The following is a 23,776-nucleotide window of genomic DNA, read 5'->3' as shown; positions in this document are numbered from 1 at the left end:
TACAAATTATAAGCTGTGAAGGGATGAAATGCCTAAGTAAATAAAGTAAATAAGATGGAACAGATTTAGGGTTGCTTATCTAAAACTAAAAGCTAAAAGCAGATCTAAAAAGGAAGGTTTTGAGACTCTTTTTAAAAAGCTCAGAGAATGAAATGCCTCTGAGCTCTTCAAAAAGAGAATTCCAGAGCTTTGGACCATAATGGCTAAAAGCCCCCTCGCCAACCTTTAATTGGCTTTTAGGAATCACCAGTAGATTACTGTTTGAAGACCTGAGAGACCTGACTGGAACATATCTAACCATCATTTCACTGAGGTAAAGAGGAGCAAGACCATGAAGACATTTAAAAACCATGACTAGAACCTTAAAATCTATTCTAAAGCTGACAGATAACCAGTGCAGTGAGTGGCTTGCAGGTGTAATTTGATCTCTCTTTCTCCTGCGAATGTTATACTGTATCAAGTCAGGTACAGGTATAGAAGAGAGACAGATCTTAGGTATTTTAGTAATGCTTCACTGGTCATTTTAATAGAGATGTCAGACCTTTTTTAATTGTAGAATCGTCAAAAACTATTATTATTATATTCATGTTTAGTTGATAATGCAAAAAACACGTGTGTCTAACGCTTACACAAACAAACCCCTATTGCAGAAGCAGTTTATAGTATAAACTAAAAAGAAATAAAATAACTGTATAAACTTTATACAGTTATTTTATTTTTTACCGATGGAAGAAGCCAGACCAAATTCAGTCCTCCTGGTTCAACTGTTTGCATTAAACGTTCATCAACAAATGACAGGTAAATTTGTTTTAATGTACTGTTCAACATGTCTATACAAAAAACTGTGACCGAAACTTAACAGAAATCCTGACTCCTGTTTTTCCCCTAGGCACAGGCAGAGCTATAGCCGCTGGGAATTTCAGAGTCTGTTGGGGACCATGGCAAGAATTCATGGGCACCCTTAGGGAGTTCAGGTCTCAAACTATCATTGCAAACTTTGCACATTTGCACCCTGCTGTAGTTTTAAGTCTGTCAGTGCTCGTGGGCGGGGAGGGGTTCCCTCCAGCCTGGGGCCCAAACATTTGCTCACCTTCCCCTAGAGCCAAGTGGTGCCTCTGGCCAAATGCTGATGGATCCAGATAAAAGCTTTTTTCTGGTTCCTTATTTTGCAGATTGCATAAGCATGTACAGTTGTAAATGTTCTGACAGCCTAAAAATGCTACCGTAATGAGAATCAATAGCAGATTTGTGCCACTCTGTCAATAAATGCTATCTTTGCATTTGCAGTTGTGTTATGTCCCATAGAGGCACAGCCTGGCTCTCACAGTATTATAACTTCATTTTAATAAAAGTAAGAGTATATAAAAATGTTTTTATAATTTATTGCAAAATCTTGATTTCAGGATTAGCATGTCAATAGACTAATATCCCATATTAAATTATGCTCCCAGAAGAGAATTATTTTATTATAACATCATGATTTTATCTTTTGAACATGAAGAAAAAGTAGACATGTAGCTACTAAGTAGCACACATTATTACACATATATTATAACATTACACATATTATCGGTAGCACAGCTCGACAGAACACCAGAACTTCTTATGAAGGATGTAAGACAGCAGGAAAGCATGTACTGTGAAATTTCATTGTAAAACTAGGAATTACTTGACAGTTTTAATGTTTCACAGTTCGACCATGAAATGTTCTGTAATCTTTTGTGGTAATACGACCACCTCAGGCTTCCACTGTGCAATTTCTATGAATCTAAACTTGAATGACTGGGTTTACTGTGAAGTTTAACAGTTAAGCTGTAGAACTAGTGTAACCTGAAGTAGGACTATGAAGAAACTACAGCTGAACTGTAAACTTAAAACTTGTTTGTACTTTACAGTAAACTTTCACAGTAGGCCTATATACCTGTCTGACAGCTCTTTTACATATTCATTGATTCCTTCATACATTCTGATGTAAATTAATACATCACAGCATTAATACAGTATAATTGGATGGGTTCTTGACACACTACCTGGTCATGGGCACAGTATTCCCTGACTGAAGAACTGATGAGAGATCAGCCTCACACACTGAGTCATCACTACGCTATTCCTTCAGAAGCTCAGAAACTGACAATGGAGCAAAGCTTGTGGTTTGTTAACATGACATGTTGAAATCTTATGATACAAAAGATTTCTAGATATGGAGTACATTTCATAGCTGCTTGTCTACTGAAATCTTTCCACTGAAGACTCCAGTAAAATAAATTAGTTCAGAGCAGTGGCCGTGAGATAACTTTTTTGAAGTAACCTGCATGATTTAAGAACAGCAATAGATGAAATGGGAAGACACATATTAGATATTAGCCTAAACCTAGACATACAATTCACAAAACACTGTTTATTCAATGAATGCTTTAACGAGAGCAGGAGCTGCGATAATGTTTCCGAATTCAGCGGCCCTGTAATTATCATGCTGTTACACAGAGTACACGAAACAGTGGAGTTGCCACATGGCAACACCTCGTGGGGGAGACATGGGGAAGACGTGGGCGTGTGGGCGCGTGGGAGCGACCTTGAGCACAGTGGCCACATCTGGTGAGCCTTGATAATTTCTGGAATGTGTCAAGCTTTTGGTATCAGGCTGTATTCACCTGCAGTCTGATTAAGACCAACTGAACCACAAAAACAGACCAAACTTGCGCCAATGATATCTCTAATGCAGCATGAGACGTGATGAACAAATAAAGCAGGCTTTAATGGTTAATGGTCTCTGCATCCAAAACACTGGGAAATTAATTACTTTTCCCCTATAGTTTTGTACCATCCCTGCTTCTATCTTTTTGTTGGAAAGTCACTACACCTGTATTAAATGTTCAAAGAAATGTGTGAATAAACAGAGAGCCTGCTTGCAAAACATAAATAAAAATTGTGATAAATATCAATTAACGCCCTTTATTGCACATTGAGTATTGTCTGTTATTGTCCAACTACAAGTCCTCTTTAGACTTCTGAAGGAATTTCAGAGGTAGAGCAAGTGCCATTTTGCAATTGGCTGCCGAAGTGACTGCATCATCAACTTCCAGTGCTCATCCTCTGTGGTCTTCTCCTTCCCAACGCTGGCCCTACCAATCAGGCGCTTGCAGGACTTCTTGCCTGGGCGTAGTTCATAGACAGAGACTTTGATGGTGCACTCCCTTATCTGAGTGTCAGGTAGCACAAAGATCAGGACCTCATTAAACACCGTCACGTCACAGTGTCTCTTCTCTGAGGTTCTCTGGTGTCGAATTTTACACTGGTTACACAGAACACCAACCCTGGCATAGAGTGCTGGTAACAGAAAGATCATTGAGCTTTAGTGCCACTTGAAATAACCAAGCTTGTCGACATTTGATTGTGCTCTGGTAAACATTTTGAAAAAGTTTGGACATACCTGACCAATATATACTTTTCAGTCTTAAAAGCTTTTTAAATCACTTTTAACAATTTAATGCTTCCATTTGTTTTTACAACATATTTCCTAAAACAATTTTAGTGAGGCTACTGGTTAGGACTGTGAAAACTGTAGGTCATCCAAATTGAAATAAATTAATAAATACCAAAGTAGCATGCAATCTACCATGTAAGAAAACACAATGAGTATTGTCAAAATATATGCCCAAACATTAGACATGTTATTAAGATTAAGATTAAGATATTTGGCTGTTCTGATGTTTTGTAAGTTGGCGTGACAGTATACTGTACAGTGCTGTGTAAATGTTTCAAAATAATGATTACATTTAGAAATAGCACCACCTTGTGGCTAATCTGTATTCACTTAAATGTGACATGCTGCACCCACATAAACTCCACTAACTGAAATTTAAGCATGGTGTAGGTAACATGTATATAGATTCTTAAATAAAGAATTTATAGAAAGGTTTTTGCCTGCACCTCTTCACAAACTTGGAATTAGCAAGACTCCTGGTAAGACCTTAAACTGTGTGAACTCTACCTGCTTGTTCATGGGACACACACAAATATCTAATCCCTAAAGAGCATGTTAATTTCCACGTTTCTACCAGGAACTTTTGTTCAAAGATGGAAATTGAAAGGTGAATTTACATCCATCACATGACCATCCATCACACGAGCCACCAAAAAGCTACTTGAATTTGCTCTGATGCATTCTAAAGTGATGAAGTGGCAGTAACTTAGTGATCCGTAAGGCTGTTCAGGAGCATGGTGACATGTGGGCACGTCCAGTGTAAGGGGAAGGTCTCAGCAGCGAGAGTTTCACCATGTGCGTCACTTCGTCCTCCCATGTGTATCATGCTTGAAGATGGCTGGAAGTTGAATGAGGATCATCCCAATTTCTCCCAGAACGTTTTGAACAGAATCTTAGCTATTGTATTGAAGGGGACAATATATCCCAGTGGATTATACTGGGCCATAAAGGCATGATAGATACTCAGCATAATGGGTGTCTGAGGCTCTAATAGGTGACACTTAGGAGTTATAGTATTGTCTTAATAATACCAGTTCAATCTGATTGCCAGAGTTCTGTATTTACGTCTTTCTGTGCTGCAGGATAATGGCTTATTACACTGTGGATATTGCTACCTCAATGATGTAGTGGGAATCCTCCTATTGCCTTGGAGTTTGCCAGCTAGAGCCTTTGCATCTTTTCTTGTGGGAAAACTTTGCTATCAATTGCCCACATAATGTTGTTCCATTGCTGTACACACATCCTCTCCTTCCTTGCTATTATCTAAGACATGTTTCTGTAGCGCAAAGGTCACACAGCAGGGACTACGTTGTGCTGAAAGGAAGAACATTCCATTGGTAGATTCTGACCAGAGCTTCACGACCCGAGTCCCTCCAATAGAACCCGAGCAGCGGGCAGTCTTCTGGAAGCGGTCTGACCCCACGGAGCATTCTTTTGATGTCACTAGCAATTGCTACTGTGTGGCCTTGAAATCTCAACACCTAGAAGAGTTGCCCCCAAAATAGGACAGGTCAAAAGGCATTTGCTCAAATGATTTGCCTGACACTGAAACATGCAGTTAAAAACTTTTCTCAGCTTGCCCTTCTGAGTCACCTGCTTCTCTGTTGCCCTTAGGGAGTCCTGTGGAGACTTTAGCTCATGTGTGGGCTTCTAATGTAGAAGAGGGGTTGCATACCGGAGGACACCATCAACCTCTTCTGTCACAGTTCTAGTCTGGAGTATGTTGATGGCCTCTTGGTTGTGTATAGAATGAACAATCACAATCTATTTATGCTAAATTCAGTTTAGGGTGATGTAAGAGATGTGAAGAGACATTTTTGAAGTGACAGGTGATGTTGAATAAGCTTTGTTGATCCTGGTAATGTTCCACCCAAGCCTTGTTCATACAGCTGTGGGACCCCCAGAGTGGGCCCAGTTGCACTGGCTCCACAGGGATAATTATGTGTGCAAAATCAGAGCCTATTAGCAACAGTGGGTAAACATTGTTGAAAGAATGGAGCGGAATTCCTGTGAGGTGGCTGTATTTTTCTTGGAACACTGCTACAGCGTGTGTAATATTAGCAGTTGCTAAATGTTCAGCGATTTAGGACTGTTCATCCGCTACTAAACGATATGCTTTGGGAAACAGCACCACCTTGTGGATAATCTATATTTTCTTAAATGTAACATGTATCCATGAATTTACATTTAAGTGCAATAAATGCATCTTCACAAACTTGTCATTTGTAAGACACAGGATGATCACAACAAATGTGAAATATTTTAGACATAGAAGACATAGTTTACCTCTCTGTGTCTTACTGGGCGGGAAAAGTACTCTGACCCTCAGGAGTCCCAGTTCCAGTCTCTGAGATGTGGGCATGTATTTCAGAGAAAGCAGGACTTCTCCAACAATGTCCTGAAAGTGAAATGGTACTAGGCATCTGCCCTTGGAATATTTCGCATTTGTTGTAAAAGGCTTTATGTTATAGTTTACTCTCCTTTGCACAAGCAGTTTGTTCAAGATGTTGACTTTACAACCAGATCACCAGGCCTTGGTTTAACTCTTTAATTATTGTTTTGAGGGGGAAATATACTCACTTTCTTTGTTTGTTGTAGTTCCTCTAGCATTTCCAAAGGATGTGAAATGTTTACACTGTTCAGAGGTACCCGGACCTCTCCCAGAATGCCATGTCTGGAGTATTTATTAAAATCTCTGACCTGATAGAACAACAAATTTAGTACATAGATCTTCATATATCGATATAGTTCAATATAGTTTATGCTGTATGATGTACAATGCACACAACATTTAGTTTGCAGTAATTAAAATGGCAACATGACTGGATGAACAGCAACAAAAAATTATCAGCATGATTTGACTGAAGTGAAATCGCCTATGAGAGTGCAATGTGAATAGGAGCTTGAGGATGTCTATTAAAGCCCTTTGTGTTAAAACTCTACCAGGATCATTTTAACTCAATCATGCTACAAAATCAGAAAAACTGAAAAAGTCAACAAGCCTGGCATCGCAGGCCTCTACTGGCAACAGTCTAAGACTCGAACTGTGTTCAACCTCACCTCAAACCGGACCGTGACCCTGGGAACGTCCTCCTCCGCCAGTGCGCAGGAGAACTGGTCTCCGAACACGGGGTCGCACGAGTCCTTGACCAGGCGCGTCTGCCACTCATGGAGCACGCTCGCGAGCGACTGCTCTTCGTCCTCTTCCGAGGCCCACAGCAGCCGCACGCGGACGAACGGGTCGGCGCCGCGGCTGAACTCCCGAGCCCCCAGTTCCTGCGCCTCCAGCACGGTGATGAGCAGACGCGACCGCACGTGGTCGTAGAGGAGCGTGAAGCGGAGGCAGCCCTGCACGCGCTCCTCGGCCGTCTCGCCCAGGCTGTCCGTGCTGCTGGCCAACTCAGGGCTGCGTGACAGGCCTCGGCTCAGCCGGACACTCTCGTCCTGGCGCGGCTCCAGCTGAGGCAGGGACATGGAGCCAGTTCGTCTGAGCTCTAGCATATGTCCCCTTCCACTTTGTGTGTTAATGCTGTTCAGGACTTATTTAACACGAGTGCCTGACATCTGTCTCTTAATTTAATCTGAGTAGTTAATTATCGTCTAATAATGCAGGAGTAATCATAATAACTAATAATTCTCACTGTGAATATTATAGACATTTAAAAAAAATTAAGGTAAACACAGTATAAGTGCTCTTTATAAACACTTAATTACAAATCAAACATGACGTTTTGTTTAATTAAGGCTGGAGTGAGGGACTCCAAGCCAGAGGCATACAACGTGAGAACTCCAAAGCTTTGAATTGTCAGTACATAAACATCAACATATTTTAGTCTGACTTTCCTATTAAAAGTGTGTGTGTGTGTGTGTGTGTGCGCGTGTGTGTGTGTGTGTGGACAGTCCTAATCCCTTGATAGAAGATAAGAGTGCTAGGATCCACAGGACTCACCTTGAAGTCTAGTGTTTTAGAGTTACTTTGAAGGTTTTCATTCTTTTCAGACTGGCTGTCTAATAGTGAGCCATTACCTGCAACTGAGTATTATTCACATTTTAATATTGATAATTATTTATCGTGTACACTTTGTCCATACAATCACAGGTTTTAGTAGTCATGGTTACTTTTCGAACCCTTAGTTTGTCCCGCCTATCTTCCCAAATAGTACATTGTTACATCTTTGCTGTATTTACAGTGCAGACAAAAATGAACAGTGAAGTTCTTAAAACATACCAGTGTGCTTGGAAGCAGGCATCTGTGTGCAGTATTGGTGAATTTGCCATATCAGAAAGCAGAAGGCCACAAGAAAGAGAAGGATAGAAACACCCACAATACTGTACTTAACTTCCTTTGAGAGCGGTATGTGAATGTCCCAGAAAGAGGTCTTCAACAGAGCAGGGAACATGGTCCCCTGCCATGGACAGAGGGACAGAGGAACCAAAAACACCCTGCTGCTCCTGTCAAATGTCTGTTGCTGGATAGTCAAATTATAGACGGCAAGTTACAGCATCCAGTTGGCACGTAAGTGATAAGGACAGTTTTAGATAAGTTTACTTGTAGTTTACAGTGCAGTATATTCAGTAAATGTAATATACAGAGCATAAAGACAGGAGACCAATATTTTGTACCAGTAGAATAACTGACTTTACATCTCAAACATTAAAAGGTCATAATATAATTTGTCACATACCTTCTGATGAAAATGTCTGATTGTCAGTACACTAAAGCCTTACATCATTCTCGGTCCATCTTCACATTTACTGCAGAAATCACCTGACAGACCATCATTAAACAAATGTAAACCAGCCCAACCGCTTTCTGATTGGTCAAGCCTGAAAGCATGACTGCACTTCCTGTCCTCAATCCTGAGCTTAATTAGAATATATCCACACTTACACGGCTCACTGTAGCCTCTCCACAAAGAAGGTGCTCTCCCGTCCTGCTCGACTGTACCGCCATTTTTACGACGCAGGTACAACTCGGCATTGATTGGAACCCCATAGGCAAACGGCCAATCTTGAGATTAGAGAGCGTCTCACAGTGAAACCTGTGTGCAAGTTCTTGCCGTTGTTCACATGGTGTTGAAGTCACCTTTTTGCATCCTGTTTTTGGTTTGATTATTTTGACAACTTTTTCCATGCTGTGGCAATCGAGTTGCCAATCTACACACACACTGTGAAGGAAGGGCTGGTTTTGGACATGTGGATGGCTGTGAATGATTACAAGGGCTTAATCAGGATTTTTTTTAATGTTATAGTGCATTTTCGTGGACAAAATTACATGCAAATGCATAGTCAGAATATTCCATGTGAATATTCATTGCATAAATGTGCATTAATTCCACAATATTAGAAGATCACATTTTGTAGCTAAGAAAGTTGAATGAAGTTTTTGAGGGTTAAACATGTTAGAAACACTGAAACCAACCCTCTGTAAGATCAATGGAACATGTCCTGATGCATATCTGCGGCTCTCTCTGACACAAACAGGAAACTGAGCTCCAGGTTGTGAAAGATCAATGTAAGAACAGAGGTCTCACAGGCTTTAAGCTGGTTGCATAGTAAATAGTAGAATAGTAGAATAGAAAAACACCACTCACATCAGACAGTTTTTAATGAGAAAAGACTCTTTCCAAAACACTCCAGTTTTAGCCTCTGTTTAAGAACACATGCACGTACATGCACGCACACACAAGCAACAACTCATCTACAGCCTCAGTTTCAAGCATTTCAAGCAATATAATAAATTCACATGCATGGCTGGAAAATGTTGCTTTATTGGCATATATATTTAATAAACATTCAGGACCATCTGAAATGTAGAAAATCTTGTATTGTAATTGAATCTCTTCTGATGTGAAAATGAATTTCTATCAATTTGTAAATTTCATGTTACTTTACAGTATATTGCAAATTCTTCACCATATACTGTTGGACAAATCTTTACACTATTATTCTCCAAAACCTGAAAGCACCATTATATGGTAATTAGGCTAATTGTTCATCAATTCTCAAACATTTATTCAGAACTTTAAACCTAACTACACATGCAAGCATCCATCTAATAACACAAGAAACTCTGTTTTGATCATTTGTACATTGTAAATCCTGGACAGCATTACCAGGGCAGTTGTTCACCAGTGTAATGCAAAAATGAGCTGTGGTCCTTCTCAGTCAAGCCACCAATCACATCCAAGACAGAATTGATGCTCTCATTTGTGCTTAGTGGGGCCTATTGATGGAATAATAAAATTAAAATCTTACATGAAATGTGTGAAATGAAATGTGCCATATTTTGTCAATTGTGATTTTTTTTTACATTCACTCCCCCTTGTCACATTGGCTTTATTACGCTACTTCACTGCTGTTTTTCGACCCTAATTACACAATGAAGGCCAGAGCTTACCTGCTGTCCTCCCATGCTGGTGCGGACCCAGCCCGGGTGGATGGCCATGCAGAGGATCCCATCAGCCTCTAGGTCTACTGCCATACTTCTAGTGATCATGTTCAGTGCACTCTGCCATAGGGGCCAGGTCAAACAACGTTTTGTTGTTTATGGTGAGGAACCATAAAGGTGGTAAATCCATTTTCCAAAAGAGCAATTTACATCTTTATTGCCAATTTAGTCTCTAAGCTTAGCACATTTTGATAATTATTCAAGCCTGTCAGGTCACACATTATGAAAAAAACATGAAACTCTTCTGAATTTGCACGTTAGTGTGTGCGTAACATGCAAGGAGCACAGGTACACACACACATTTGATGCTCTCTATGGGTACCATTTGAGCCCACACACATACACACACACGCGCACACACCTTTGATGCTCTGTATGGGTACCATCTGAAGTTGCTGCCACGCTCCCCCCAGTTCAGCTCCACCGAGCCCAGCAGTGAGGTCATGTTGATGACCGCCGCCCTGTGGATGCCCATGCCAGAACCTTTGGCAGCTGCTTTGCGTAACATCGGAAGCATCGCCTGTGAAACAGACTTTGATCATGAGGATGGCCAAGCATGTGTCCAGCTCAGGGAAGATTAACTGGAATATTGGTCTGAATAGATTATCTTTATAGTCAAAGTGCAACGCATGGTCTGTGATATGAGACTTGGACCAAATCTATTACTGTTTTATGGTCCTACAGACCTTTGCACTGCAGGCTATTATTCAGAGTGGAGAAAACAAACCTTGGTGATCATGAGGGGTGCCACACAATTGGTGTGGAAGTTCTCCAACATCTGCTCTGCAGTTACGGAGTCAAATTTGGCGAAAACGTTGATTCCTGCATTGTTGATGAGGCAGCTGAGACCATCCTCCTGCACAAGCTCATCCACGTGTGAGGCAGCCTTCTCTATACTTCTCTGGTTGACAACATCTGTAAAAACACCTATTTAAGATGACACGTATACAGTTGACCAATCTTACAAGAATATATTGTTAACCCAATGTCTGCGGCCTGTGGTAAGTAACTCAGAGAACGTCACGCCACATCGCACAGCCCGTTAAATATTTCCTTTTTTTAAAAGTGCTGATACGTGGCAACCTTGCAATGCTGGAAATGACCTCATTTACATACAGTAGGGGGGAGACCGGGTATGGTTGTAACACGTTTGGCTTCAGGACCTGTAACTCACTGAATTTTTGAGCTAGAGTTCTCAAACGTTTATACAAAGTACAGACATTTGTTTACTACAAATGGCACCAATTCAAACCTCAATTCAAATATCACAGCCCTCGTGAGTTGATGTAAAATGCATGGTGTTCCCTTGTTACAACCTACACCACTAGCGGGGTAGGTTGTAACACATGCTGGGGTAAGTTGTAACAATTAGACAAAAGAAGCAAAAACAGAAGCCACACCATCTAAAATGCTTCAAAAATAGTTTTTTTTTAAATAAAACAACAATCCAGAACAATGTCTCTCTCTGTGACTGACCATAACTCATATCCACTTTCTGTTTGTGTGTGTTTGTGTGTGTGTGTGTGTGTGTGTGTGTGTGTGTGTGTAAATTAGTGTACTAGAACAAACTTATTTAACAATATGTATGCTTAATGAACACTAATACAATGTACCTGTGTAAAGAACATGTCGGTCAAATAAACAATGACATTTTTTCTAGTGAGTGCATGCAGGGTTGCCAACTCTCACGCATTGAGCGTGAGACACACGCATTTGACCGTTTTCACACGCTCTCACCCCACACTTCCGATATCTCACGCCGAAAAAAAAAATCCAGTTTATTTACCTCAGATCCACATATATGATTCAATACGTTACTAGTTCGCTAGCTCTGGCGCCATCCACCGGCGATATAACACTGAATCTGTGTCCATTTTACGTTCGCCCCCCCCCCGCTCAACAACTTTCGTTCGCTACCCCCCCCCCCCCCCCCCCCCTCGCCACCGGCTCCAGGTTAAAATCTCACTCCTAGCGAACGTCAAAAGTTGGCAACCCTGTGCATGCGTGTGCATGTGTGTGTGTGTGTTACATGGATACCTGGCAGTTTTTTTCTCTATGGAATCTGCATGTGCCTGTTTTCAGCCTTGATATTCACCATGTGGGATCATGGAGGAATTGGGTAAATACTGGAATGATCATATGACTCCTATCTTATCCATGATCGGTGGAACTGATGGTGTTACAACTCTCCCCATGTTACAACCATACCCGGTCTCCCCTACATATATGCAGCATCTCCAGAACTTCTCAATAACTCACCAAGCTTGATAATGTGTATATGTGGATGTTTATCTGCCAGATACCGAAGTTCCTGTTAAAACAAAAGACAACCAAATCTGTACATTTTAATAGAATTACAAAACCAATGAAGCAGATCAGTGGGGCCGGGCTAGGGCTTTTCGTGAAAGAAAATGTCCGAAAGGGGAAGATCTACAGAAATTAAAAAAGGCCACAAGTTCCGTTTTTTTTCTCTGCCGTTATCTTGATATCACTTTTTCTCATTACCTCAAGATTACAAAAGTTGTTTTCTGTAAAGCATATGAGGAATCATACATAGGCTATAGCTAACAAGTAACAGAAATACGTTTCTTTAAAACCACTTTTATTTCCACACATTACTTCATTCGTGCTGTCGAGTGTGGAGGCAGTAGCCTATACGTACACACTAAATTCATTGTTGTTCATACCCTCTTCAAACAAAAGCTGTTTGATTTTCTTCGTTACATAAAGTATGTCATGTACCCAAAACATCCTTGCCCGTGAGGAACGACCTTTCTTGGCTTATTGGTTTAATAAAACAAACATTTTCTGGTTTTAGCCTGGAATAGAGACAGTAAAGCGGAGGGACTGCGCAGCGCTGGGCGCTTTAAACGCCAACTGGACTGGAGCGCTACAGACGGAACCGACGCCGGGTCCCTGTACTTTACCTTGGCTCCACCTGGACTCCTCGCAGTGGCGATGATCTTCCCCGGAGAAAAACCTCCGGCTACTAAGTTTTCAACTATTTGCAATCCGAGACCTCGGTTGGCTCCTGTTACAAGCAGACTCTTGCAGTTTTTAAACGCGCTAGTCATTGTGTAAAAGAAGGAGTGTTTCCTCTATTGGGGTGTCTGAGTTTGTCTCAGCGTTTATACGGTCACATGGTTATTACCTCGACACAGCCACAGATGCTGTCTCTGAACGTGTTTTAGTCATCTTTGGTCAAGCTAATGTACCGTATATTCATAATTTAGCTTCTTGAAATAGTTCATTTCAAACACCAATGCAAGGCTGACATGACTACAGAAGCAATTTATAGGATGGTTTGTGCCCTGAACTCAGCCACAACTACCGGGCTCTACCACCCTGAATTATGCACAAAATTATTCACCCTAACTAGTAAATCTACAAAGTCCTAAGATTTGTTGAGCTCACGTTTATTGATTAAATGCAATATTTGACATTTGTTGAAATGGTTTATATCTGCACTGAGACAAACATTAGAAACACGTTTGTATTTTGAAAATAACATACATCATTACCACTTTCCAGCAAAGAAACGATTTAGTCTTATGAGACTTGACCAACAGTCTGCAGTAAAGATAGAGCTTTCAGCTCCTAGACATGGGTCACTCAGTCACATTTTCTTTACATTAGTCTTAACAATTAATTAGTCAGGAAACAGCAATTATCCGAGGACCACCTTTTTTGTCTAGCACTCGACTGTATAAAGCTGCCCATTTTATTCCTTATCATTAGATGGCAAACTTGAGTAAAAGGTGGACTTTTATATTCACATACACAGAACAAATGCTTGTTTTCAACCAAATATTAAGAATCGGATAATCCTTAAATGTCTGGCTGTTTTTCTTTATTCCCAGTATATGCTGATCTTAAACACTGACTTGTAAATACAATAAGGCCAATGTAAGGGTCATTTCACTCACCTAATGAGCAAACACATCTTTGTGCAAAAGGTGAAAGGAGTGCACCCCAAGCAGTACGGTCAGAATGGTCTTCTGAATGAATAATTACTTTCATAGATTTATTAATCGTAATGGAGGCATACAACATAAAACAGTGCTTTGATGTTTCAATAAAGTACACACAAAAAACATGTCTGGAAAACATTGTGGCCAATTTGTTGTCCCCAGAACACTCACACACACTCTCGCTCTCCTGAAAAGTGCCTTTGCTTTGCTGGTACTGCATTAACCACTGCTAGATCGAAGAACATCACTGTTCATACAAACCACGCTGTCAATTTTGTCACATTAGATCAAAAGGGAAATAACAGTTTCAACAATTCTTGTGCAAAATACTATAAATCAGCAAGCATTCTGGGAACTCAAAGTACTATGTATTAGTCCTAATGTATTTTTCTCAATTTCTTTGGATTCAAAAAAGTCGATTTAGCCAGTGGTATAGTTAACTTTTCAGTCTGATAAAATGATCCATTAACACTCTTTGGGAATTTTTTTCTCATGTGTGATATTAGAATTGTGTAACTGTGTTAACAAGATTTTCAAATGGAAATGCATTATAGTTGTACAGTTTTCAATTGTCAATTTTTTGGGTTTGTCTATGGTCAACAAAATACACCTATGAAGAGAAGACGACAGTATAAAGAATAATCTTAATCTATCCAGCTGAAACAAAAGACAGTGAAATTGTGTGAACTACATTGACCTGTGCAACTCCAAAATCTCCATGTCCACTGCTACTACTGTATAATTCCACTAGAGGGCAGTGAATTCACTTGGTGACAGCATGGACTGCATGTGCTAGGTATTCAACGTTTCCAGAAGTTACCCCTGCCACGGAGATACGGCCATCTTTTGTCATGTAGATAGAGAACTCGTTAGTCAGCCGCTCCACCTGCCAAAGAATACGTTCAAGTTTATAAAGACCCAATCACTCCACAACCAAACATGGCATAATTCACCAAAAACAACCAATTACAGGTAAAGCAACATAGGAAACATGAGCAAACTGTTAAAATAAGCAAAAGTGATAAAACCCACTCAAGACCACAAAGGCACATATCTACCCTCACTGGATGCGACAAACCAGACAGAACAAAGAGGTTTGCAAGTCCATCCAGAGAGGAGATGCTTATCAAACCCACAGGTACTAGGAGGTCACTGGTGGACTCACCTGCTCAGGCTTGAGGCCAGTGAAGCAGAACATTCCGATCTGATCGATGACGTGTTGCCAGTTGTGAGTAGAACCCTCCTTTTTAAGGTTTGTGACGAGGAGCTCCCTCATCCTAATGATGCGATCAGCCATGCTTTTCACCTCCACCAGCCTGCCAAAACAGACAGTCAAATACTGTACCCACAGCTGCCATCAGATTAAATACACCATCTCCCCCTGTGACTAGACACCCATTTCTTTCAACCCACATGCTAATGAACAGAATTAACAGGATTTAAAAAATCCTTTTTTGAATGATAAATTAGAGATAATCCAAGTGAAACATCTCTCAGAGACTGACCACTCTTTGTAGAGGTCAGGGGTGTTGAGGATGGTCGCGGCGATGCGAGCTCCATTCATCGGAGGGTTGGAGTAGATGGGACGGATGAGGATCTTCAGCTGGGACTCCACACGCTTGGCCTCTTCGGCATCCTTACACACCACGGTGAAACCCCCCACACGCTCACCTACACACACCTCAAGCTGCTTACTAAGCACTAGTGATTGCATCTTGGCTTTAATAGATTATACGGAGGGTTAAGGCGCCCGTCACCTTGTGTGACACTCACCATACAGACCCATGTTCTTAGCAAAGGACTGGGAGAGGACAACGTTATGGCCCTGTTCAATGAAATGGCGAACAGCCCACGCATCTCGGTCAATGTCTCCACTGGCGAAACCCTGGTAGGCCATGTCAAAGAACACCAGCAGGTTTCTCTTCTGTTAGAGAGATTGAAGTGTGTTAGGGTTTCGAGACTGTTCCTGCAACCATTTTTGGAATTCTGAAGGCAGAAAGTTAGATTTTCTTTCAATTATCTTGTTTTCAACTACATGGTTTTTGCAACTACAAAAACAAACCTTAATGACAGCAGCCATCTCTTTCCACTGCTCTGGCCGTGGGTCTACTCCGGTGGGGTTGTGTGCACACGCGTGCAGAACAATGATGCTCTTCTCCGGGATTTTCTGAGGGAGACGATCAGGTATGATCATGTTTCTTTCTGTTTCCCTATTGGTCCGTGTCCGCTAGTATGTGCAAGTTTACCACACCACTCTTAAAGTGCGTCACATCACTTGTGAATTATTACTGATTAAATGCATCAAAGCATGCAGATAAGAATCTTATTTGCTTTTTATAACTACAGCACAAGTATTTAATTTATTGTTCGTCATCATAATTATCATTACAATCCAAAATTATATGAACAAAATAATATAACAAGATTGTTGTTTGGATCTAATGGAATTTGTCCTGCAAGTTCACAGAAAACTATCTGCCAGTGAACACAGACTGATTTGTTAAGCATTTAAGTGTATACAGTCTTCAAAAGTTTGACAATTTTATTGATATTTCACCACTGTTTCCTTATGTGGGCTCCGTGCCCAGATTAAAGACCCACATCCATTCATGTCTTCCTTAGAAAAGAGGACTCCAAAATGGGATGACTAAGTAAAAAAGGAGATACTACTTAGGGATGGTCAGAGGGTTCTGTGGAGCTCTGGGTGGTCAAAGTACACAAATATGAAAAATCCTGTTCTGTGTGCTGTGCTCTGGCATTTAGTTTCTTCTTCATACGGTCAGTCTACTGCAACTCAAATACAACTTTCTTCATCAAGCAAGCGCCACAGATCACAAACCCCTCTTGAAACTTACCGAGATGTCATCCAGGGCTCCCTTGAAGTCAAAGCCACAGGTCTTGGGGTCATAGTACGTGTAAGCCTTCAGCTGCATGCCTGCGTCCCTGAAGATGGGCGTGTGGTTGCCCCAGGAGGGCTTAGGCAGGTACACATCACGGGCAGCGGTGTGGAACCGTGACTGCAGCACACAGGTGAGAATTAGAATGAGAAGGACCATGGTCATAGTGTATGCATATTATTTTATTAAGCCACAAAGCACCAACCAGGAAGTTGGCCCCAATACGCAGAGATCCGGTCCCAGAAATTGACTGCACAGTGATGCTCTGTGTGTGGGAGAGAAAGAGGAGACCTATAAGTCTGAAAAAGGCCACTTCTCTTTTAAAACATCACTCTATAGATCTTTCTCTTACCCTGCCGCTCTTGAGAACTTCGCTGTCAGGTCCAAGAGCAAGCTGAGCACAGGCCTTGTTAAACTCTGCCAGTCCTCCAATGGGAAGGTACTCTTTATCCAGCTGTTTAGAGGCAATCTGAGCCTCAGCCTGAGGACACCAATACAGACCAATGAGTCAACACTCACAATTTCTCTCGACATTGGGACAAAAGCAGAAAAGCAATTACTGTGTGTACACAATTACAATTATTACTGCAGGTGTCCTTTAATATATGCAATAATAAAGTAAATTAAGTAAAGGTTTAATCAGCAGCCGTGTACTAATAGATAAGGATATCCAACAATGAAGAAAGGCCATTTATGTCATGATGAAAATGAGCAGACTCGTTTTCACCTTGCGAACACAGCTCAGTACATAGGGCTTGCCATGGTCATCACGATAAGCCCCCACTCCAAGATTCATCTTCTTGGAGTTGGTGTCACGCTTGAAAGCCTCGGTCACCCCCAGGATGGGGTCGGGAGGGCCCATCTGTACCTCCGACCACCATGAGCTGCAGCAGTCACACAGGGTAGAGTAGCAATGCAAGAGTGTTTTACTGTGTAGATTAATATTAATATTAATATTAATGTTAAAATGTAGTAGGACAATCTCCTTAGAATGAATACTAGTTTCGTGAACTAGATTACACGCCGTGTCTGTCCATTGGCAATGGGTAACAAAAAGGTCAAATACTTGTGGCACAACAGTCAAGGCCAGCCGAACTGAAATACTCTCATGTCAGAGCTCAATGACTGTGATCCCTGAGGAATCTGAAATGGTGCCACAAACAGAAGATCAACATCTTTAAATATAACCTGCCTATCTTGCAACCTGGTACTGTGGTCATCTTGAGTGTTCACACAGAAGAGACTCAGTCTGCTTTTCACTATGACTTACCATCACCTGAACCTCACATTTAGCTTTATCTGTGGCCTAACCACCAAAGCAGGCTAGTAATGCAACATTAAAGGCTTAAACATAAACAATTCTCCTTGAAAACACAGACTTCAGTGACACCTCTGTCCTCCCTGTGAAACTCAGCAAATTTGCTGAGAGTCATGGGACAACTGCAGGTCTTACAAGAGCTTCATAAGGGATAAACTGTTTAAAGTGACAATGCACAATAGGTCTATAATTCAGTAAATATAGCAGGTCTATTTATTCATGTAAGTATACAGGACAGTTGCAACAGCCCACATTTAGGCTATGGCCTGAAGGTTCAATAGTTTCACCAATTGCCACCCAGAACAGGCAGTGAAGCAGACCAATGGCATACGGCTTCCAGTTTCCACCCTCCTGTACACAGCCAATCACGAGCCATCTACAGACAATCCCAAGGCCAGGCCCTCTACTGACACAACACAGGACTTTGTTCCAACTCGGGGAGCAAATCCCTCTATAGTAGCCTAGTACATTCCCCAATCTTAACATACTCCTACATATTTATAGAGATCATGTTTGTCTTATATTGTCTAGATCAACAGTAATATTGCTGAAAGGTACTGATCCTCTTTTTGAAGTAAAGCTAGAAGGAGCTGCAAATCTTGGAAACCCTGTGTTCAAACACCCACGAGTTCTCAAAATGCAAAGTCTACACCAATAATGACCTAGATCAGGCATTTGCTCCTCAATATAAATAAATGCTCCATCTTCAACAGCACAGCTCTAGTATAGAAATTTAAAAATACATTTAAAACTCCAAACAAAGCACTGGGCAGTTAAACTGAACATGGGCACCGTGACTACATCTGAGCCTCAAACATTGGACATCTTTTTGTGCAGAGGTGATATAGATTATTGTTAAGGCAGAGTGTTATGCATTTCAGGTAGTACCAAATCAGAAAATATGTTTGACAGAATGCACTGTCCATCTAAAGGTCATTAGCTAGAAGATGCACCATCACCAATAACAACCGGTCATTTAAGACGCTGAATTCCAGCCCTGCCTGTTGCTGTAGAGGACAAACCGGCTGGTTACGAGTGCTCAACCAGTGATTAAAATAAACTTTGCAAGCCACCTTTTCTTGCAGTTGAGCAAAACACCAGCCACCCTTGGGGCAGCTTCACCGAGCACCGACACCCGACCAGACACCAACAACCTTGAACCGCACTGCCAGTGGCTGCCGAGGCCCTGTGTGTGCGCTCTGCCATCTAGTGCGGTTCTGACATTTGTGCTTCAGGAACCGCGCCAACGGGCCAGGTGCATGTCACCGTCAGCAGCCTACTAGTTAACAAACCCAGTTACACGCCATTATAACGTCAAGGTGAGAGCTGGGTCGCTAACACAGCTAGCACAGCTAACACAGCTAGCACAGTTATGCTAGCAAACGAGCTCTCGTTGTGGGACAGATGCACATCACCTAGCCTGCTAGCTTAGCCAACTAGGGAGATTTACACTGTAAATGTGACAAATCCGACACTACTCTCCGTTTTAAGTAACATAAGGACCACTTTACCTTGCACGGTGTGATATGACTCCCAGAGCCGGGGTATAAGCCCCAGCAGTTGCAATAATTCTGCAAGACTTCAGCAGGGCCATGACTGCGACTGTACTGGACCGAAACCAGGCAACACCGCAGCAGCGTAGAAGAAGTGTGCAGCAGCGCCCGCCCCATCCGCTGACTTATGTGGGTTGCGAACAGCGCCGCCACAGGCATGTGGCGGTACTACAGTGAGTTATCAACCGAGCGGCTAAATGTTTGTTAGCCTACGTACTAAGTCTAACGACGTACACGTATTGCACCATTGACTCTAGACCTTTGAATTAGTCATGTATAATATAACGAAATTTTATGAATAGCCAACTAACGGCGACCTTGATATACTACCTAGCTGCTTAACTTTTGATAAAATAATGCTTTAAAAATGTATGCCACAAACCATGGCTTTTTGTGTGAGCAATTGCTGTTTATTTTATTTCAAGAATTTTCTGAATTATGGGAGAGCAACACGTCTCTTACTATCTGCTTCGGTGTCTTAGAGTGCACACCCCTGATTCTGACACATACCCAACAGTTTTCTTACAGAATACATGTTCATATCCAACATATATCTCTACATTCAATCCTAAGGACTAATTTTGGCATGTTAATTTACTTCCTAGCGTTTATGGCTTGCTTTATCATAGCATAAATTGCCAGGTTAAATAGGGTTAAAATCCCTATTTAAGGGATAAAACAATAACATAAAATAGCCACCAGGAGGCAACATTCCCACATAAAAAAAGCATGACACGCATTTGAAATATCCACATCAATGACTTCAATATATGTCGCCTCCTAGTAAGTTGGTTCTGACTACAGCAAATTGGGCTGAGAATTAATTTACAGATTTATTAGATGTCGTATATGTTACATATGTTTATTAATCATATACATTCAAGGCTGCATAATTTATGGTGTTACTGTTTAGACAGACATAAATGAGATAAATAATTTCTTTTGGGAAAGCAATTTTTGTGCATCAACCTACGTTCAGTCTTCTTTTTGTGCTCTGTTTATCTTCATAACATATTTTGTCATTGAGATGCATTGTACATGCTGTGTAAATACTTCAATACTGTGAATAGGTGGTCACAACAGAACATTGAACTCATTTCAAGTATCTAGTAAAAAGTGGGGCCACTTTTACCCTCCAGAATAGCTTCAGTCCTTCTTGGAATTATATTATACAATTTTTTATATTGTTTAATTAGAAACTAAGAAAATGGACTATTCTCTAAGAAAATGCTTCTAGGTCTTTGAGGGTGATGGTGGCAAAAAACTGCTTCACATTCTTCACTCCATAAGCCACTGAAGGCATTTGATGGCCCTTGAAAGCATTTGGCTTCATAAAGTCCAGGGCCCATCAAACTGCTCTTTCATATGTCACTTGTAGCCTCTCTTCCCCACTGTTCCTATTTCATGCTTTTGTCTGGTTGGCATTACTGTGGTTGAGTGGCAACTGAATAAATAATATCACAATTCACAAAGCAGAATTGACCCATTTTTTGTGTGTTGAAGGAGCATATATGATTAAAAGTATATTTACATTATTATCCAACCACCTGGGAACAGTGAGTCATAGCTAAGTTAATTCAGTGGTAATTGGGGCAAATTATAGTAGTAACACAAATGAATGGAATGATGCCACAAAGGAAATTTAACACACCATGTTTATATGAGTAGGCAAAGAGAGCAATTAAGCAGTGCTTAGATGTACTGGTACATAGTGTTGTCCTAAGTGCATGTTGTGTAGGAGATATAGTCACATGTTATCTGAGGCTATAAAGGAACAGTCAGGAATGCCAAGAGGTACATTACCATGACTACCATGACTACCATGACTTCCATGACTATCATGACCCCCCCCCCCCAAACAAACACACACACACACACACACACACACACACACACACACACACACACACACACACACACACACACACACACACAGATTCATGCAGCTATCCAATCACCTGATAATTTTGATTGATGGAGCCTGTGCCTTGATGCCTGTTTCTTCCTTATATCAAGCCCACATGTCCTCCTGAGGTCCTGAGGTCCTCCTGAGCTGTATACCTGTACAGTTGTACACCTGTACAGTAACCAAGATGACACCCTGCGAGCTGTAGGCTGCTCTTCAGTCTTCAACATGACGCTGTGAGTCATTACCGCCGTCATGCCATCATGCCACCATGCCGCCTTGTCTTCGTGTGCTGTTAGCCAGCTTCCTGCTGTGTCCTGCATTTATAGTTGATTGTCCTGACGAGTAAAGACACCCATTGTTTTTCAAGCCACCCCTACCTCGGTCATGACAATAATTTTCAGTTTTTGAATTTTTTTTAAGGGAACCCCATTAGGATCTGAACTGCTAGTTTGTGATAAACAGTAGATCTCCAGTTAAAATGCTGTGGTTTAACCAGGCTAGTGAAATTCATTATTTTGAATGTTTGGTTTTGTTGGGCTTTCTCCTCGTACCTCTATGCACTCCTTAGTCCAACCGACTGGACCCACTTTCAGCACTTCAGTATGTTTGGACTGCTTAGTACAGCTGTTGGAAAGGTGTGAGGAGTATGACAAGCAGAGAAGATATGCATGAAGATGGCCTGAGTTTTTTGAACATGTCCTCTTTCTGCCATTCTGCCATTGCTATGCTTTATGCAATAAAAACAGGCCCCAGAATATATTCTGACATTAGATCTGCACTGTTGAGATTCTAGACACATGAAACCTCAAATAACTGTTTTTATTTTTAATACTGTTGTAGAAAAAGGGATTGTTAAGTGTCTGAAACTTGTCAGGCAATCCCTGATATGTTTCCCCTTATGATTGTAGATTTGGATTAGACTAGTCGCGGATCCATTGGAAGAACCAAGATTCATTTTGCCAGTGCGTATTTGAATAAGTGGTGTTGGATGAGCAGGTAAATTAGAGACTTCCACTCTGAATTACTTATTAAATCCATCTGAGCTATATTTAAAATATTATAAATAAAAGAGCAGGATCCTCCTGATATATAAATGTGATGACCTTATTTTTCATATAACACTGGTTTTCATCTATGTCTCAGTGCGCACAGCAGGCACTGCCTATGATCTGGCTTAGATGTTTATAGAAAGTGAAACAAACCTCTTCTGGCATTTGTATCGTTCTCTTCCTGGTTTTGATGAAATAGGCTCTGAGAGAAGCTTTGCTTAAATGCATCATCAGCGCTGCCTGTAGGAACCCCCCCTTCCCAATACAAGATGTGTCCATGAGCTTGTTCTTGAGAAAGGAAAGTAGGAAAGTATTTGATCACTCATTTCCTGTTTACTTTTCATCTCTGACCACCTGTTTGCTTGGAAAGAAGAATGATGTAATTAAGGGATTTCTTTGGGCTAAGGATTAGAAGCTAAAATCAATACTGGCTTAATTTGGCATCAAAACCAAAGTGTCTTCACTAACTTTAGCCCAGGGCTATGCAGTGTGGCCCTTGGGAGATGTTTGATATGGCCTGCCAGAAAACTAATGTGTCCAGTGCCACACATCCTACAGAAATGCACAATTCATTTTTGCATTCTTTTCTATAACCCCAGAATTTACTACAGAAACTGAATAGGATACAGTAGTAGTGCTTGATTTGGAACCTTGCAAACCATTTTATTTGTATACTATTTCCAGATCACACCGCTCTGATATATCCCAATTGGTTATTTTGTTGAGATCATAAAAAACAGTTTGGACACCTGGCATAAACATCACCATTTCATGTTTAAAGTGGAACTCCCTTTATGAAACCCATACTGCCCTAGGATTACATATTTAAAATCACTAATGATTAATTGATGAGATAGTTTTAGCATGGGATGTAGAAAACAAGGCAAATGTAAATGATTCATTTTGATTTTAAGCCATCTGCACATAGTTAGATAACATTTTACTAGAAATACTGAGTTGATCTCAGAAAGAAGTATTCACCTGAAGCGACTGAAAATAACTACATCTGGAATCAACAGCAAAATTAGTGAAAATACACTATATTGCCAAAAATATTTGCTCACCTTTCTTGACTCAGATATGAGCTTAAGTGACATCCCATTCCTAATCCAGAGGGTTTAATATGACATCGGTCCACCCTTTG

The 23,776-nt window shown here is 41.0% G+C and overlaps 3 protein-coding genes across 4 annotated transcripts; all 3 read right to left on the bottom strand.

The window, feature by feature from the left end:
• Positions 1–10: 10 nt before the first annotated feature.
• Positions 11–8,552, bottom strand: syt19 (synaptotagmin XIX). The gene is made up of 8 exons (XM_076992174.1): positions 8,376–8,552; positions 8,170–8,252; positions 7,713–7,953; positions 7,434–7,516; positions 6,545–6,943; positions 6,065–6,184; positions 5,771–5,882; positions 11–3,327 (listed from the first exon to the last, which is right to left on the bottom strand). The coding sequence occupies exons 3-8, from the start codon at positions 7,882–7,884 to the stop codon at positions 3,020–3,022; spliced, it is 1,194 nt and encodes a 397-aa protein (XP_076848289.1). The 5' UTR covers positions 7,885–7,953; positions 8,170–8,252; positions 8,376–8,552; the 3' UTR covers positions 11–3,019.
• A 522-nt stretch (positions 8,553–9,074) lies between these two features.
• On the bottom strand, positions 9,075–13,047 carry LOC143493623 (C-signal). 2 transcript variants are annotated; one of them, XM_076992154.1, is made up of 6 exons: positions 12,863–13,047; positions 12,195–12,246; positions 10,663–10,862; positions 10,297–10,455; positions 9,885–9,995; positions 9,075–9,710 (listed from the first exon to the last, which is right to left on the bottom strand). In XM_076992154.1, exons 1-6 carry the CDS (start codon positions 13,007–13,009, stop codon positions 9,597–9,599), a joined length of 783 nt encoding a protein of 260 aa, XP_076848269.1. In that variant the 5' UTR covers positions 13,010–13,047; the 3' UTR covers positions 9,075–9,596. The 2 variants fall into 2 exon arrangements, with proteins under 2 accessions (XP_076848269.1, XP_076848278.1); XM_076992163.1 differs by having other exon boundaries at positions 10,663–10,850; positions 12,863–13,046.
• Positions 13,048–13,938: 891 nt separating this feature from the next.
• got2a (glutamic-oxaloacetic transaminase 2a, mitochondrial) lies at positions 13,939–19,789 on the bottom strand. Its single transcript, XM_076992141.1, has 10 exons — positions 19,633–19,789; positions 17,531–17,687; positions 17,156–17,284; positions 17,009–17,068; positions 16,762–16,923; positions 15,969–16,073; positions 15,680–15,830; positions 15,412–15,577; positions 15,072–15,222; positions 13,939–14,792 (listed from the first exon to the last, which is right to left on the bottom strand). Exons 1-10 carry the CDS (start codon positions 19,713–19,715, stop codon positions 14,670–14,672), a joined length of 1,287 nt encoding a protein of 428 aa, XP_076848256.1. The 5' UTR covers positions 19,716–19,789; the 3' UTR covers positions 13,939–14,669.
• Between the last annotated feature and the right edge of the window lie 3,987 nt (positions 19,790–23,776).

The sequence above is a fragment of the Brachyhypopomus gauderio genome, chromosome 2 (assembly GCF_052324685.1).
Source record: "Brachyhypopomus gauderio isolate BG-103 chromosome 2, BGAUD_0.2, whole genome shotgun sequence".
Classification (NCBI taxonomy): Eukaryota; Metazoa; Chordata; class Actinopteri; order Gymnotiformes; family Hypopomidae; genus Brachyhypopomus; species Brachyhypopomus gauderio.
The sequence above is the reverse complement of the archived record's forward strand: the minus strand, read 5'-3'. Positions and strand labels throughout refer to the sequence as shown.

Bases quoted from the DNA above. Each gene is read 5' to 3' on its own strand.
- LOC143493623 (XM_076992154.1), bottom strand. From the start codon at position 13,009: ATGACTAGCGCGTTTAAAAACTGCAAGAGTCTGCTTGTAACAGGAGCC. The intron at 10,456-10,662 runs GTTTGTTTTCTC...TCTGTTTCACAG, and splicing joins CACCCCTCATGATCACCAAG to GCGATGCTTCCGATGTTACG. The intron at 9,711-9,884 runs GTAAGCTCTGGC...TTCCATCAATAG, and splicing joins CCAGCATGGGAGGACAGCAG to GCCCCACTAAGCACAAATGA.
- syt19 (XM_076992174.1), bottom strand. From the start codon at position 7,884: ATGTTCCCTGCTCTGTTGAAGACCTCTTTCTGGGACATTCACATACCG. The intron at 7,517-7,712 runs GTATGTTTTAAG...AATAATACTCAG, and splicing joins GCCTGCTTCCAAGCACACTG to TTGCAGGTAATGGCTCACTA. The intron at 6,185-6,544 runs GTGAGGTTGAAC...TTGTTCTATCAG, and splicing joins GGGTCACGGTCCGGTTTGAG to GTCAGAGATTTTAATAAATA.
- got2a (XM_076992141.1), bottom strand. From the start codon at position 19,715: ATGGCCCTGCTGAAGTCTTGCAGAATTATTGCAACTGCTGGGGCTTAT. The intron at 17,069-17,155 runs GTAAGAGAAAGA...TCCCACACACAG, and splicing joins AAGTTCTCAAGAGCGGCAGG to AGCATCACTGTGCAGTCAAT. The intron at 15,578-15,679 runs GTGAGTGTCACA...AGGTGTGTGTAG, and splicing joins TAAGAACATGGGTCTGTATG to GTGAGCGTGTGGGGGGTTTC.